At 43.4% G+C, this 15,858-nt stretch overlaps 1 protein-coding gene across 1 annotated transcript in view; it reads left to right on the forward strand.

Annotated features, from left to right (window-relative positions):
* BBS7 (Bardet-Biedl syndrome 7) overlaps window positions 1–15,858 on the forward strand; it is a 388,515-nt gene that overhangs the window by 158,874 nt on the left and 213,783 nt on the right. Inside the window, exons 6-7 of the mRNA XM_078676844.1 lie at window positions 6,437–6,509; window positions 13,359–13,475. Of these exons, the coding sequence (XP_078532970.1) occupies window positions 6,437–6,509; window positions 13,359–13,475 (190 nt within the window). The remainder of the gene's footprint in view (window positions 1–6,436; window positions 6,510–13,358; window positions 13,476–15,858) is intronic.

Here is a 15,858-nt window from a genome sequence, read left to right on the forward strand (position 1 = left end):
GCCGAGTTTTTTAGAAAACTTAAACTGAAAGCCTTTTTCGAAAACAAGGAAAAACCCGGCGGTAACCCAGAGAACACCAATGAAACTGGCCTCAGACTGAAGTCCAACTTCAGCCCCCCACCAGCCAACATACCAGTGGAAATCACCACATTCGAGATTGCAGTATACTCTGAGATAGAGAAATTACAACCTAAAAACACATTCAACAACCTCTCCCATCAGGATAGGGAGATTGTCAAGCGACTACAAAATGACCCCACCAGCCTCATAAAACCAGCGGATAAAGGGGGTGGGATTGTGGTCATGAATAAAAGCGACTACGACACTGAATGCCGCAGACTCTTAAGCGACAAACGTAATTACAAATGTCTACAAAGAGATCCCACCCAAGAACTGCAGAAAAAAATCAACGACCTAGTGAAAGAGGCCTATGATGCAGACTATATATCCAAACAGGAGGCGGACTACCTCTGCACCCAAAATGCTAAAGTACCCTACTTCTACACAGTGCCCAAGGTGCATAAAGGAGTCACTCCGCCCCCAGGCAGACCCATCGTGTCAGGCATCCAGTCCCTCCTAGAACCTCTCTCACGTTTCTGTGACTTCTACCTAAACCCATTGGTCCAGAAAACTCCATCTTACATCCAGGACACAAAGCACCTCCTAAACATCATCAAAGACGTCGGCTTCAACCCAGACACACAACTCCTTGTCGGATTAGACATAGAGAGCCTATACACAAGTCTCCCACAGGATGCCACCTTAAAAGTACTCCACGACGTCCTGATGGAAAATGACTGGCAAAACCGAACTCCACGTCACTACATCTTGGACTGTGCTTCCCTCGCGTTGAAGGAGAACTACTTTGAGTATGAAGGTAAGTTCTTCCTCCAGACCAACGGAACGTCTATGGGGAGTGTTTTTGCCCCTAGCGTGGCGGGGCTATACGTTCATCACTTTGAACAGACGCACATTGATGCCCCCATCAACCCTTACTCAGCCAACATCGTGGTATGGCGTCGCTACATCGACGACATTTTCATTATATGGGAAGGCAATGAAGACACTTTGAAGGATTTTCTAACATGGATCAACAACCGCGACCCTTTCCTTCGGTTCACCTGCACTAGCAGTCCCACTGAACTCGCCTTCCTTGACCTCAACATCAGAGCGGAACAGAGGGGCTTGATTACCACCACACACTATAAACCCACATCGCGGAATTCATTGCTGAGATTTGACAGTTTCCACCCCAGACCGCTCAGGGAGAATCTACCATTCGCTCAATTTTTGCGTATACGACGCAACTGCAGCAACATCCAGGATTTTAAATCACAGTCCACAGCACTAGTCCATAAACTTGAGGACCGAGGCTACCCCACCAGAATCATCTCCAAAACCTGCAAGAGAGCACGCAACCAGAACAGAGAAGCACTGTTGGAAACCCCCATCAAACCACCGGAAAAGCCCACCTTGACGTGCGTCACCACCTACAACACAGCCTCTAACCAGGTATCCAACATAATCCGCAAAAATTGGAAGATCATTAATTCTGGAACCAGAAAGTGGGAGCCACCCCGGTTCGCTTACAAAAGAGCGAAGAACCTCAAAGATCAATTGGTGTCCACGAGACCAAAGAAAAATCCACACCCAACAGGCAACACGATCCTAAACGCGTGGGGCCTACCTGCAATAACAGGCCACCAACCCTGTAATAACTGTAGTGTCTGTCATCTGACCACCCCTTCCAAGACACTGTCCCTGGAAAACGGCAAAACTTGGACACAACGCCAGTTCACCAATTGTAATTCCTCTAACCTCGTGTACCTTATCACATGTCGGTGTGGTCTCAGATACATTGGCATGACCACCCGAAAAGTCAGAACCAGGATGACTGAACACAGGAGCACCATGCGGTGTGGTAAGAATATCAGTAAACTGACACAACACTTTCTCACCCAAAACCACACCCCAAATGACTTTACATGGACAGTGATTGAACAATTCGCAGTATCCGACTGCAATGAGAAATCTCTCCTCATCAAAGAACAGCGCTGGATATACCGCCTTTCTACACATAAAGAGGGGCTTAATGATTCCATCCCGTGGAATGCGCTGTCTCACTAGCCAGCCTTTGTTCCATTCCTAGATCCGCTCTGACTCGTGGGTTGTCCCAATATCTGTACTATATACTTTTTAATCCCCCTGCACCAATTCAATTTGTTCAAATTTGTTCAAAGCTGTTTGAATTTTCTCTCACCCTCTACTCTCTTTAATGCCCACACGACTGGCATAGACGCCTATCATAGTTGCCTAACCATCACATGGTTTTGCCTCACCCCAGCGCTGCCAATTCCATTCAAACCGGACCAACATGCAGTGCGCAGGCGCGCCAGCACAGTGCTCACACCCCGCGCATGCGCAAAACAAACATTGAACGCTATCAGCACTTGACCGGCGCACATGCGCAGTACAAGGGATCACTCCACGCCTCTCTGCGCGACCACACCCTCTATCTTTCCAGCCCCAGGTGCTGCGAATGAAACGGGCTACTTAAAGCCGCCCTCCGAGCTCCAAACCCTCACTCGGGACACCGGAGCAGGACGATAGGTCGCAGGAGCACGCTGACCGGCAATTCCGTGAGTAAACTATGCTGGAACATCCCTACGCTCTGGGTAAGCAACATCATCTTCCCTTCACAGGTTCAGTCCTAACCCATACCTTCTCACAATACCTAGGGTCTTCTCTCCCTGCCAGGTGACCCAGGAGGCTGTAACAGCAAATTGCAAGTGTGAGCAACTATGTATTATACTTACCTGCATCTCACGCTATGCTTACATCGCTGTTTAGCCCACCACCACCACTACGCTGTTAATTACGCTATAACTACACCCGCCATGCAAATCCTCATGGCCACGTTCTATCTGCCGCCCTAGGTCGCTCACGCACCTTAGTAGTCGGCAACATGTTGTGTTACAAAATATTATTCTCATAGACTCTACCTTGTATGTCCGTTTGTGTCTTTATATTAAATGTTCAGTACGGCAGAGGGAATCCCCCTCTAAACACGTATAGCACCTTAGCGAGTGCGACACTTTTTTACGATACACCAGCCACTTAATATAGTTTTCTTATTTCACCCACACATACTCATTGGTCCTGAGGAAAGCCAGTTTTAACAAAAGGCCTGGCTGAAACATGTAGACCGCACAGGACGTAGGAGCTCATAATCCACTCCATAACGTCCGCAAGCCTTTTATTTGCTAGCAGGGGCCCAGGCATTAAAATTATCCTTATACCCTCGGGAACTGGGACCACCTGCATAGCTTTTAAACATCACGTTCACACCCACATATCACAGCACACTCAGTAAGTATACCAGCTCCTCAGTAATCTGGAGTCGCAGCACACCCGGGACACATTCGGTGTCACTGTGGTGGGCCCGATGATGAAGCATGCCACCAACTAGGTTGGTGGGTGAGGGCTTCATGACCAAACCTAATGGTTTGCCCACAGACGTACCTTCTGAGTCTCACTAACTGAAGAAATTGCCTTCACATTAAATGCAGACCAGTAATCTGGTATCCGCAATGGTACACAGATAAGCCAATACGCTTTCAAGAGACTCAAAAAACTAGATCATGTTCCCGAGCAAAGGGTGAGATCATTTCATCAAAAAGTCAGTCCAAAAAAGAGTATTAATCTAGAATCTGTATTTCAGTGTTCTTCTTCGGGTTGGCATCATATTCAGAAGCCGTAGATATTTCACAGATGGTTCGTATCAACATATCGGAGTATCCGATGTAGCCAACACATGTTTCGTCTTGGGTATATCGCCCATTGACTTCCTCAGGGCAGTTGTTAACTTGAGAACAGGTCAGCCAATATTCAGGCAAGCCTGTGAGTAATCCCATTCAACATGGGTCTTAGTGTTACTTGTATCCAAGGCGGTACAGTAAAATATATGGGCATGTATCAGTACGTGGAGAGTACTCCCGTCAAAAGAATCCGGCTCACAGCTTTCAAGTGACTGAGACGTTCTTAGCAATTCATGACCACCATGCTGTGAACCAGACTACATGTGATTTAGGAAAGACTTGAATATGGAACTATTCGAACAGTTTTTGATGCAAATTTATCCTGCATAGGGATTTTATGTGGAAATGAATGGACATTGGTTGCACCCATACAGACTGGGCCCTAAGTCCCCAGTGTCTTCCTTCACTCAACGTTTTGTCATAAGCTGTAGCTCTATGAAGTGAGAAGGTGAACGTCAGTGCTCCATAAAACTAGTAAATGAATCCATGAAGTGATGAATACGTCTGCGTTACTGCATAGATTTGCACTACATGAATACAAATCCTTGCATTTATGGCTCTGAGTCTGAGCATCAAGGAGAAAGGGGTGGTCTGTGGTACGGGAAATTGCCAAGAGGTTGAAGGGGCCATCCAGTTAAAAAATAAATAGACATTCTGCCCAGCCCTGCATCGCTAACCATCTCCAACATTAGGCATTCTAGAATGTCGTTTTTGATTGTATCAGCTTGAGGTTTGACATGAATTGTGACATAATTCATTGTATGGCCTCTTTATGTAAAATCACAGCACTTGTCCAAGTTTCATCAGCCGCTTGCAGAATGTCATCTAGCAAAGCCAGCAACACTGATTTTATTCTAAAGCTTGATCGAAGTACCATTTGAGTGAGGTGCAGGAAGGTTTGCATGCTGAGCAATATGACATTACCTCCGAGAGGATTTTTACATTGATTTATCACTGAACCATGTAGGAATTGAACTAAGCATGTTACATTTGATATAGAACAATAGTGACTCAACACCTCCAGATTCACTGAAAATGTTTATAGGAAAGGAGCAACATTTCCACTTTTCAGGGCAGTAGGGCATAGGGAAGATGACAAAGAAAAGAGGCATGAGAACTGACGAGGAAATACAAACAAGTCAGATTTCATCCTCTCACTTCACTACATGTCTCCAACACCACATACATGTTTCCACATTGCAAACCGTAGTTGGAATTTACATTGAGTAGAAGTCCATGTACTGTCATCAATCGCCAGTATTGTTTGTTCGGTCAGTAACTTATTGGCAGCTGGTGAAATGTCAGTGTGGTAAATTTCTACCTCCTAAGAGATTATAGGGATTGTACCCACATGAAAACTTTGAAATAAACAGTTTCAAATGGTGTATTTGATTAAACCTCCAGCTATTCCCAAGAGGCACTCATTGAAATGTCCCAATACGTTTGTGAGGTTTGAGTTACACTTTACCCTCCCCAGAACTTTTGTGACATATCCTCCCTTTGGAAACAATGTGGCGAAACACTACATTTTTTAGCACAGTTTCCCTAAAACTTTAATAAAATTTACTGAGGCCCTCACTGAGAGTTTCCTGTAAATATCGGTTGATCCAGTAACTCGAATTACTGTGCCTATTGGAATTGCACGTTTTCACTCCAGGGAAAACATAACGGAATTCACACTGAAGCACACATTTGCCATAGGTTGTTCCCCAAAAATGTGTAACCCCTGTTGATTTCCCTTCCCTCGAATTACTTTCCTTTAAGCTTTTGGCCCCACCCCTTCTCAGAAGATTCTCAGTCATGTTTTATGATCGGGAGTATCTGGAAGAGGCAGAGGGAAAATTGTGAAAGTTATAAATGTTTCACAACCAAAGGCCTTAGACACCAGAGACAGAGCATTCTAACCGTTCATACTCCAATGTTACCACTTACATAACAAAAAAGGTTGTGAGATCAGGCGGGTTATACCATTCTTACCTGCTGAAGCATCAACAGTAGGGATAACATCATAAAAAAGCTTTATTGATACAAATGCAGTACCTACCCCCAGAGTTATGAAATAACAGCCATGAAAGGAAGTGCCCCAATATTAAGAAACCAAATCCACAACTATACAAAGAATGTTCCCGAACCAGCTGCAATTTTGTCAGGAATTTCTTGAATATGGGATGAGTGGGCATATATTTGCTAATCAATGCACGTGCCAAATGGAAATTTGTTGGGTCTGCCTACTGTCCCCTAATGGTCTAGGCACCACGTCTGTAGCTCCCTTAACTAGTGTTTTGCATACATTCCATATCGGCTCTATGGTGAATCACTAATTGTAGGCCATTACAATGTCCCTTAAGGAACCTAGAACCACGTTTTACCTCCCTGCTGCCTCAGATTAGATGGGATAGGCCCCCTCTTATTCTCTTACAGTTATACACAGTATCTGATGGGAGCTAAAAATAACATGTTCCCTATAGTGTTGCTTTGTCTCTTACAAAATGCTGCTCAACACATTCAAGGCAGGTAAATATATTTCCTCAACACCAAATGTCGAATGGTGAGAGTTAAGGAAGTGAATCACCACTAGTGTTTTAATGATTTCTCACTTTGTGCTTTCCTTATTTTAGGGCTCAGATTTGAAGTATCAAGTGGAGGTGCCAGGCCCGCCGTCAGTCTTGGCTTTAAATAGTGGTAATGGTGGTAAGTAGACTTTTAACAGGTTTTATTTTTCCAAAAGATACAGCCTTGACAGATTTGCTATTATTTAGAAACTGTGCACTAATAATTACAAAAAGGAAGAACTACCTGACAGACTATGTGCCTCTTTCCCTTTCAGAGGTAATTACCAAGCACTGCTAAGGCGTTGTCATAGCTCTCCACCTAAGGGAGATACAGTCTTGAAGATCTCGTGTGGTTCTCACTGTAGCATCCAATTAGTTGCAAAACAATGGGGACTCATTTTTACTCTTTGCAATTTATAGTGTTCCACAAAGATGGCTTGGTTGTTGAGTGTTGTTGGACTGCGTAGTTAGAACCCTTTAAATAATGTATTGTTTGTAAAACTAATGATATTTCATAATTTATCCACTGTGAGCATTAAACAGAAAGCAATAACTAAAATGGCAGAGTGGTATGTGATGGAAGACCAACAGAACAGATTTCAGCGATAGAAGCCCTTTACCATAAAATAAGTTCTTAATTGAGCTTGACTTAAAAGATCTGCATAAATAGAATGCATGGGCTCCATCTGAAAAACCAAGTGTTTCTGAATGTGCCATAAACTCAGTCTTTGATGTTGATCAGAAAGAAGGTGATTTGGATGGCAATAAGAAAGAGCAACTGTAGGAAAGTGCCCCTTTTTGACATAGCCACCCTCTCTTTTTGCCTGGTAAATGATGTGATATCTGCTGAAGATGCACTGGGTTCCTGCTAACCAGGGCCCCAGGGTCAGAGCTCGTTGCCAAAACTGTACAATTGTACCCCCAATTGGCAAAACCTTTAGCACCCTCTTAAAGTCCCAAGTAAATGGTACCCCAGAACCTATGGCCTCAGTTACTAACGAGGGCCCCTAAGGGCTGCTGGACGAATTGTACCATCCTAAGGGACCCCTCACCAAGCACATGCAAGATTGCCGTTGCAGGCTGCTTGTTGTGGTGCAGACAAAAGTGAAAACGCAACATGTCGCACATGTCTTTGTGCCATGTCCCCTACCACTGCATGTAATATTTGTAAGTTGCCCTACAGCAGGCCTAACAGTCCTAAGGCAGGGTGCTGAATATTACATATGAGTGCATAGCTGCATGAGCAGATATGCCCCTGTGCTGGTCAGTCCTATTACTGCCAGTACAAGTGACCAGGGAAGCCATCTTAAGACATGTGCTGGACACTGGTGAAAACAAGTTCCCCAGCTACATGATGGCTTTACTGAAAATAGTGATGTTTGGTAGCAAACATCTTATATTGGTAAACCCACCCTGATGCCAGTGCTGGATTTACTAATACATGCACCCAAAGGGCACGTTAGAGGTGCCCCCTGAAAATCTACCATATTCTGGTGTCCCTGCTGGCAGGTTTCTGCCAGCCTGCCATCCGAGATGCTGTTCTGACCACTTAGGGTGAGAGCCTTTTGCTGTCAGGAGACCCAGAACAAAAGCTTGTGCGGGAAGAGGGTGCAACACCCCCTCCCACAGGATGACCTGCTGATGAGCTTTCCTTGGGCGGCAAATGTTGCCACTTTTGAATTGTGAATTTCGACCCTCCCCTCACAGGAGACTAAGCTGATCCTTTTGTCCAGGACTCCTGTGGCATATGAACAAGCGGGGAAATTAGCTAGTCAGGTAGGCGCCCCACCGCCAGGCTAGTACCACCCCTAAGGTGGGTTAATGCGGGGCGGACACGATTTTTCAGAAGTAGCCATCTTTGTGATGGCATACTTAGGATTCTGGGACAGGGTTTTGCCCACTTCCAACAGAAATGGTCATATAGGGGGTGTAGTGACCCCAAAGATCAGTAGCCCATTGGCTACTACCCTACACTCCACTAACGCCCCTAAATTCAGTATTTAGGGGAGCCCCAGACAGCAGAGAAATAGATCCTGATGACCTAAGAAGAGAGAGGACACGGAAGAGCCGCACAAGCAGAGAGGAGTGAAAAATCAGCTGACCTGGTGCCAACCCTGCCGGCCTCTCTGCATTCCTCATCAAAAACTTTGCCAAAGTCAACTCGTCCTGCAACTGCTGACTCCAGAAACCTGGAAGGATTTTCTGCCCTAAAAAAAGACTAAACCTCCAGTGAACAGTGGACCTGTTCTGAAGAAACTTCAAAAGAGAATACTCTGAGGCCTCAGGAACCTTAAAAATCCGACACCCGAAGTCACCACTGCACCCGTCCCCTCCGCCCTTACTTGAAGTGGGCCACTGGTGTTAAAAAGGACCTCAAGCCCTCCAGAGCTCGAGTCCATTGTGGTTGTACCCTGCCTGGACTCCACAATGTCGCTTGTAGCCTCAGCACGCAGGCCCCCTCAATGCGACTGCTCTGGTAAGGAAAAACCCGACACCTATGGACGGACACCCCGACACCCGTCGTCCCTGCGCCTCGGAAAAGGGGACCAAAGGTGCCCCCCTCCCCATCCGCGAGCATCACAAGTTTTGAACCCCATTGCTGGTTCAGCCCGAGTTGCCTCCTGGCCAGAGCCTGCAGCCTCTTTCCGCAGTGACCGATCTCCATTGAAATACTTTGGGCTCCCAACGCTGTTTTGCACTCTGCAGCCAACTGCCCCAGTGCCACTGCGGTGTACTGCTGGTGCTGCCTTGGACCTTGCCCACCACTCACCTCAACTCCTGGAGATCGGTCTTATAAGTTGCTGTACTATACCTGTTTGCAGAATTTGTTCTTCCTTCCGTAGGATAACATTGCAGAACTCAGAAATTGCACTGTGTCCTCTTTTTAAAGTGAAAAGAATTTATATTTAAAAATGAACTTACTTGAACGATTTTTCTCTGATGCCAAAACATATATAAAGATACTTGCTATTTTTATAATTTGGAGTGGATCTACTTCTTGAGCCGTGGGTGTCATTCCTTTATCATTGTGTATATTTGCAAATGTCTTGCACTCCTCTGTGTTAAGCCTAAGGCTGCTCGACCACACTACCCCCTAATAGAGCATTTTGGGATTGTATAGCAAGACCCTGTCCACTCCTAAGGGAACCCCTGGACTCTCTACATGATATATCAGATTTTTGATATATCACATAAAGAGCCAGCTTCCAACATAACATTTCAAAATTGTGTATGGGCAAATTCAGAGTACTTTAGATGACAATGTGCCTGTGAGTGGAATTAATGAGAACCCCACATCTGGCAAGAAGCAAGGGAGATCTTTGCAAGAGTTGGATGGAAAGTGGCACATCCAGCTCTGGGAATAAGGAAGACAGTGGAGAAAACTGTGGTAGGTTGTTACGTACTGGCAAGCTAGATAAAACACCCTGGATGTAATAGCCATTCCTTCGTATGGAAGGACGTTGCTTTGCTTTGTTTGGGAGACATGAACTTCCCAGCACAGGTGGCTTAGGCTCAAGTTGGTGGTTCAGGGGAAGCAGAAAAACATCCCCTCTGGAAGAAGCTGCAGTAGAATGTGCATTAAGGTTTATTCTGACCTGTACAGCATCCAGGGATAGACCTATGTTGTCTTCTGATGGAAAAGGTCACCTGCCATACAGGCGGGAGGAGATGGTCAGGCAGAGGTGATTAGTAGACACTATGGAGGCCATCTAGGTCTGCCTCTCTATCCATTAAAAATATTTTTAAAAATCCCCCAGTCACTCTCCATCTCAACACAGGAACCAATGGCCATTCCACACCCAACTTCAGCACACTCTTCGACTTTTTGTTAACACATGCCCCAAGGAAAATATCACTTACTAAACTGAAGCTGAAGCCCTCTACACCCTGCTACTTCCAAGAACTCACAGATATAAAACATTCCACCCACAGACAAGAAAAGAAATGAAGATCACTTAAAAAGATGACCAAAAATATTAGGACACTTTGCTCCAACTTTAGCCCCCTTATTTGCAAAGAGAAAGGACACCCACCTTCAAATTAACCATTACATCATAGCCACCTTCAAAGCTATGAAACTGCACCAACGTTTTTTCAGATCACCACCTCCCCACTTTTCACTCTACCAAAAATTCAGTGCAATCAGCTATTTCTTCTCAGCAAATATTGCCAAGAACAGGCTTCACATCAACATCCTTGACCAGGCCACTGCATTTTACCAATTTCACTGTGAAAAACACCCTGAACTGTAGAAGGATTAAAAAATATATAAATGTAATCATGGAGGGCCCTTGTTTCAACCGGTATTTTTGGATTATAAAGCTATGGATACTCCCCAATTTTTATACGGGTACAGATATTAGGCCTAATCGGTTACTCAGACTGGGAAAAAGTGGAAGGTCGCTGTTTGAAATACCTGTTATCCTTACCAAAATGTGCTATGACCCCGTGCATTAGAAAGGAAACCAATTTGCAAATGTGGGCATTCATCACCCTTGTATGACTCTTGAGATTTAAAATAAGCTATAAATGTCAGATCAGCTGAAAATGTCTACCTTATGTACAAAGGAAATTATTACAAGTGAATTAAACAGGGCAACGGATTTAAAGAAACAGCTGTTGGATAAGTCAGCTTTGTTAAGGATTAATAATTTTAATATTGCACTTCCCATAGCCACATCGAAGAGAGAAATTACAGAGTTAGGTGCTGCAGTCTCAACAGAAAGAACTCTCCAGTACCTACGAATAAAGTCCTCAACCTCTCATTAGTGTGATTCTTGGGAAAATAACTCTTTTTTTTGATCTTCTTCATTGTCTCCCAACCGAACAGGTGTGCAGTATAATATTAATAAAATTTAGAATAGCATTAAATCCTTTTAATGCTCACGAGTCCGGTATCATTTCGTTTATGAGCTTGGCTGAACTGTGTGGTTTGCATAAGCAATGTTCTAAAGTTCATATTGTAATTAAGTTCCTCTACTGTTTAGCCTTGTATTATGAATTTTGAAACCCGATATTTTTTAAATGTTACTCATGTTTTGGCAAGATTTTTAATGGCTTTAAAAAATGTAACTTTTGAATGTGTATGTATGGAAATGTATTTTATGACTTGTGTAGGCGTGTCTTAAATAAATATTTTTACTCAACTGAAACTAATTTAATTTGAATGTAGGATTTAGAAAAATATTACTCTGTACATACATCATGATCCTTTACTCATTCAGTTACTCATTCAGATGAGAAAGTAGCTCATGACCTAATTCTTCAAGTAGTACATAGTAAAACCTAGATTGAGGCCCTCCCTTCTCCTCTTGCCCTGAAATAGAAATCTCTCTCTTTCTCTCTTTTTTTTTCACCGCTGTACTCAATATCAAATTGCTGTCTTTTTCCTACAGTTATTGCTCCCAACAGGGCTGTAAGTTTGCATGTGTTGTAGATCAGCTGGTGTGGACTATCCTGCTATTTAGTGTTCAATATGGAATATTACAAGTTGTTTACTTACAACTTTTGGTTTTGAGAATCACTTTTGATCATGTGGCCAAAACCCTCATTGCATCAGTATGAAACTCCTGTCCAAGTTATGTTTTTGACCCCATTGTGTTTGGAGCTAAAGTTGAGTGTTGCATGACAACCGAAAAAAGGGGTTGTTGGACTTTACCACTGATAACCAGTACTAAAGTGCTTGTTCTCACTTCGTGGCTTACGCTTGATTGGCATATTTAATTTATTTATAAGTCCCTAGTAAAGTGGTATACTATATACCCAGGGGCGGTAGATTAAATGCTTACACTTCTTGTGCCACCCACTTAAGTAGCCCCTTAAAACATACCTCAGGCCTTCCATTGCACCTTGTGAGCAGTTTTAAACCGTTAATTCGACTTGGCAAAATAATCCTTTTTGCCAGGCCTAAAACTCTCTTTTTAATACATATGTCAACCCTAAGGTAGGCCCCAAACTGCCCACAGGGCCGCGTGCATTGCATTAAAAAAGTCTGACACATACGTTTAAGTTTTACATGTCCTGGTAATGAATAACTCCCAAATTCATTTGTCACTTCTGTGAGTCCTACCTCTCCAATAGGATAACATTGGGTTACCTTATTACATTTACTTATGTGATAACTTTTATTTGGGAGCAGGTAGATAAGACATGTGCGGTGTCTAAGAAATTGTAATTTAAAATCTTCTTTAATAGTAAAGTCCTATTTTAAGTCACAATTTTGCAAATGCCACTTTTAGAAAGTTGGTATTTTCTTGTCCTAAACATTTGGTGCCTGCAGTCTTTTCCTTGGTCACATGGCTAGGTGTAGTTGGCAGTTGGCCTTTGTGTATTCCTCCTAAATAGCATCACAATAGAAGGTCTGGCTGTCGGCAGGATGAGCCATTTCTGGCAGGATGGGAGGGGAAGGATCTGTCACCTACCACACTTGCACTTGAAAAGCAGTGGCCCAGCTCACACACAAAAGACTTCACACTAGCCTATTGTGCCCCTAGACAGATTGGGACAATGACAGAGAGGAAGGAAATTCTAGACACCTCTGTAGGGAGAAACTCCAGAAGCTTCTCCCACACATTGTCTGTTGGTTGACCATTAAGTTCTTAGCGCTTGTCCATCACACTACCTCCCTGAGAAACCTTTCACCGCTTCCCCTCGATAGCATTAGAGCCAAGTGTGGAAAGGGTTTTCCTTACCCAGTTTCCAGAGCCATAATATGATACACCCTTGGACATCAGAGGTAAACAACCTCAACCACCACAGTTGGGCTCCAGTAATGTATCCCTTGTGCCCCCCTGAATGGAGTCTGACACAAGGCCTTCATTCTGTTCTCTAAAACTTGCTATTATGGATGCCTCCCAGTCAGTTACAGAGCATTTTCCTGATAGACCCTGTTATATTTCTGTAACCATATGCATTAAACCAATTGCAAGGAAGTGTTCTTAAATTGAGATATATTGTGTAAATATTTAATCATGCCTCTTGTGTGCAGGTGTCTCCGGAGAGGAACTTTTATATGGAACATCAGATGGCAAACTGGGTCTAATTCCAATTACAGATACCTCACTGATGCATAAATGGGAAATCTCCAATGAAAAAAAGAGAGGAGGTACGTATTTTGCAAAAATACAAGCAACTGCTAAAACAATGCATTCCCTAAAACATCTAGAAACGATCCTTGATAAAGAAGAACCACAATTTACTTTGCATGTAGACATCAAAACAGAATTGGAAGTGGACACACACTTTACATACACTGTTACAGTAAGCAACAAATTAAATGAAATGTTGAGGAGAGGTTAGCAGCGCAGGTACAAAACAATCCTTACAAGGTGTACGGTGTGTTTGAATCTGTTTCCTCTGAGTAAAATCATTTGTATGTCTAAAGAACGGCAAAGTCTTCTTACCTGAGCCCTGGCCTTTTCTAGTGACATCACATCTGGTACAAGACCCTGTGTTTCCATCAGTATAGATACATCTGGAACATAAACAAGGAGGAGATTTGCAGGCAGCATGTAATTAGTGCTCACAATTTTCAGTTTTAACTATTCCTGTACACGTAGACGGGAAAGAATCTGTTCCGCTTTCTATATTTATTTCTCCCTGATCATGCTGAATATTTCAGGCCAATGGTTTTGACTTTAGAACCTGTGTTTTTTGTGCTAATAATTTGGCAATTTTCACACAAATAGGAGTATTAATAGTACATGGATACATTTGGATTTAACCTAAGTGTTACAGAAGTGCAATGTACATTTTTTTAACTACATTGTTTAAAATCAGTTTTTTGTGTTGCATATGGAACCATAATATTCCTTAGAAACCCGACGGGTAATCAAGTGCAAGAGTGTTTTATTTTTTAATATTGACAAATGTAGAAAAATGCTTTCCACATAACAAAAATAGATGTATATAAATACAAATAAAATGAGTTGAAAATCAATACTAATTAATGCTGAGGGAAGTGACAAAAACAAATATTATAAACTAGTGGACCTTGCAAGGGCTAGGAAACCCCTACAGATATACAAATGCAGAGTAATACAGTACAACACAATAGCCATAAATGTAATCCTACCAGGCAGCCAAACTCCACACGGTGCTGGGTATAGACTTTGCCCTTCAACCAATGTACCTTAAGTTTGAAGCCAAACTGCAATGCATGAGTATTCTTTTTTACTTTAGTTGACAAATTAATTTTCAGGCTATCCTGGCTTTTTAATTAAATATGCGGCTTGTTACACATAAAAAAAAAAGGTTCGGTTTAATAGATTTTTTTGTCATTCACTCTGTTACCAAAACTCAAGAATGAAGATAGCAGTATACTAAAGCAAGAATCACTTATTTTGAATGACCGTTTGCAGCCTATAAACCTAGGGTTAAATTTGGTATTCTCTATCGAGAAGGTAAAGAAAAGGGCTGTCAGTTTGTATCCGCCTACTTCGATAACCACACCCCACCGTATCACCTCCTACTTCACTACCCTCTTAGAATCCACCACACCTGCCTGTGGAAGAGAAATTAAGAGCTCAGGATTTGTCTGCAGCGCCCACGACCAGTGCAGTGTTTACCAGGTAGCTGGTGAGCCAGAATGGGGAACCAAAAATAGGCCTGGGAAAAATGCTCAAACCAGCCCACACCCTTTGCCTGCTCCCGTTCCATCCATTCTCTCACTCTCCTTCTCCGCTCTTCCTCTTTGATCGTTCTTTCCACCTTGCCTCTCCCTCCCTCCATCCCGCCCTCCCTCTCTCTCTTTCTCTCTCTCTCTTGAGGGCTCATATGCCTCCGAAGTCAACCTCTGGAAGCTGAGTTAATTGACAGATGCACTAGGGACGGCCCTGGGCTTTCAAAACCTGCCTCCAAAAAATCCAGCCCACCAGGGAAATACCCAGTGAAATTTCAGCCCACGCCCCTAATACTGGAGGTGAGTTAGCCCTCCAGAACCAATTTGCTTGTGTTTGCTTTGGACTCCAAAGTGTTACAGGATAGATAGTATATACAGTCAGAACCATTACTATATTGACGTTCCACCTACTCACATGGTTGGAAGTATCTTTAGGTCACTGGAACCATCCTTGTTTTAAGATCTGTCCTCTCAGAAGATAGCTGCTGGACGTCCTTGCAATGAGAGGAGCAACCTTGACCAAGAGAACACAATATAAGGTCCTGAAGAGTTGTGTAGATACTCTAAGAAGGTGAGCTGCTAAAAACTCAAAAGGGGCCTGCAGCCCAGTTGGCCCATGACCCAGCAGGAGGACATCTGAAAATGTTAAGGTCTGCAGATAGACATGCAGGAGACATTCGGGTACTATAACTCTGGCGAGCATGCATTGCTGTTTAGTCTGACCATTGCCTCCTCACAGCTTCTCAGAGGTTGTTTGGCCTGAATTTCCAGCAGGAGAGGGACACAAGGGTTTACGTTTTCAACCCTGGTCCTATGGATGGCTTCCATTGCCTGACGCTGGTCACTGCAATTCCATAATCATTTTCCC

The sequence above is a fragment of the Lissotriton helveticus genome, chromosome 2_1 (genome assembly GCF_964261635.1).
Source record: "Lissotriton helveticus chromosome 2_1, aLisHel1.1, whole genome shotgun sequence".
Taxonomy (NCBI): Eukaryota; Metazoa; Chordata; class Amphibia; order Caudata; family Salamandridae; genus Lissotriton; species Lissotriton helveticus.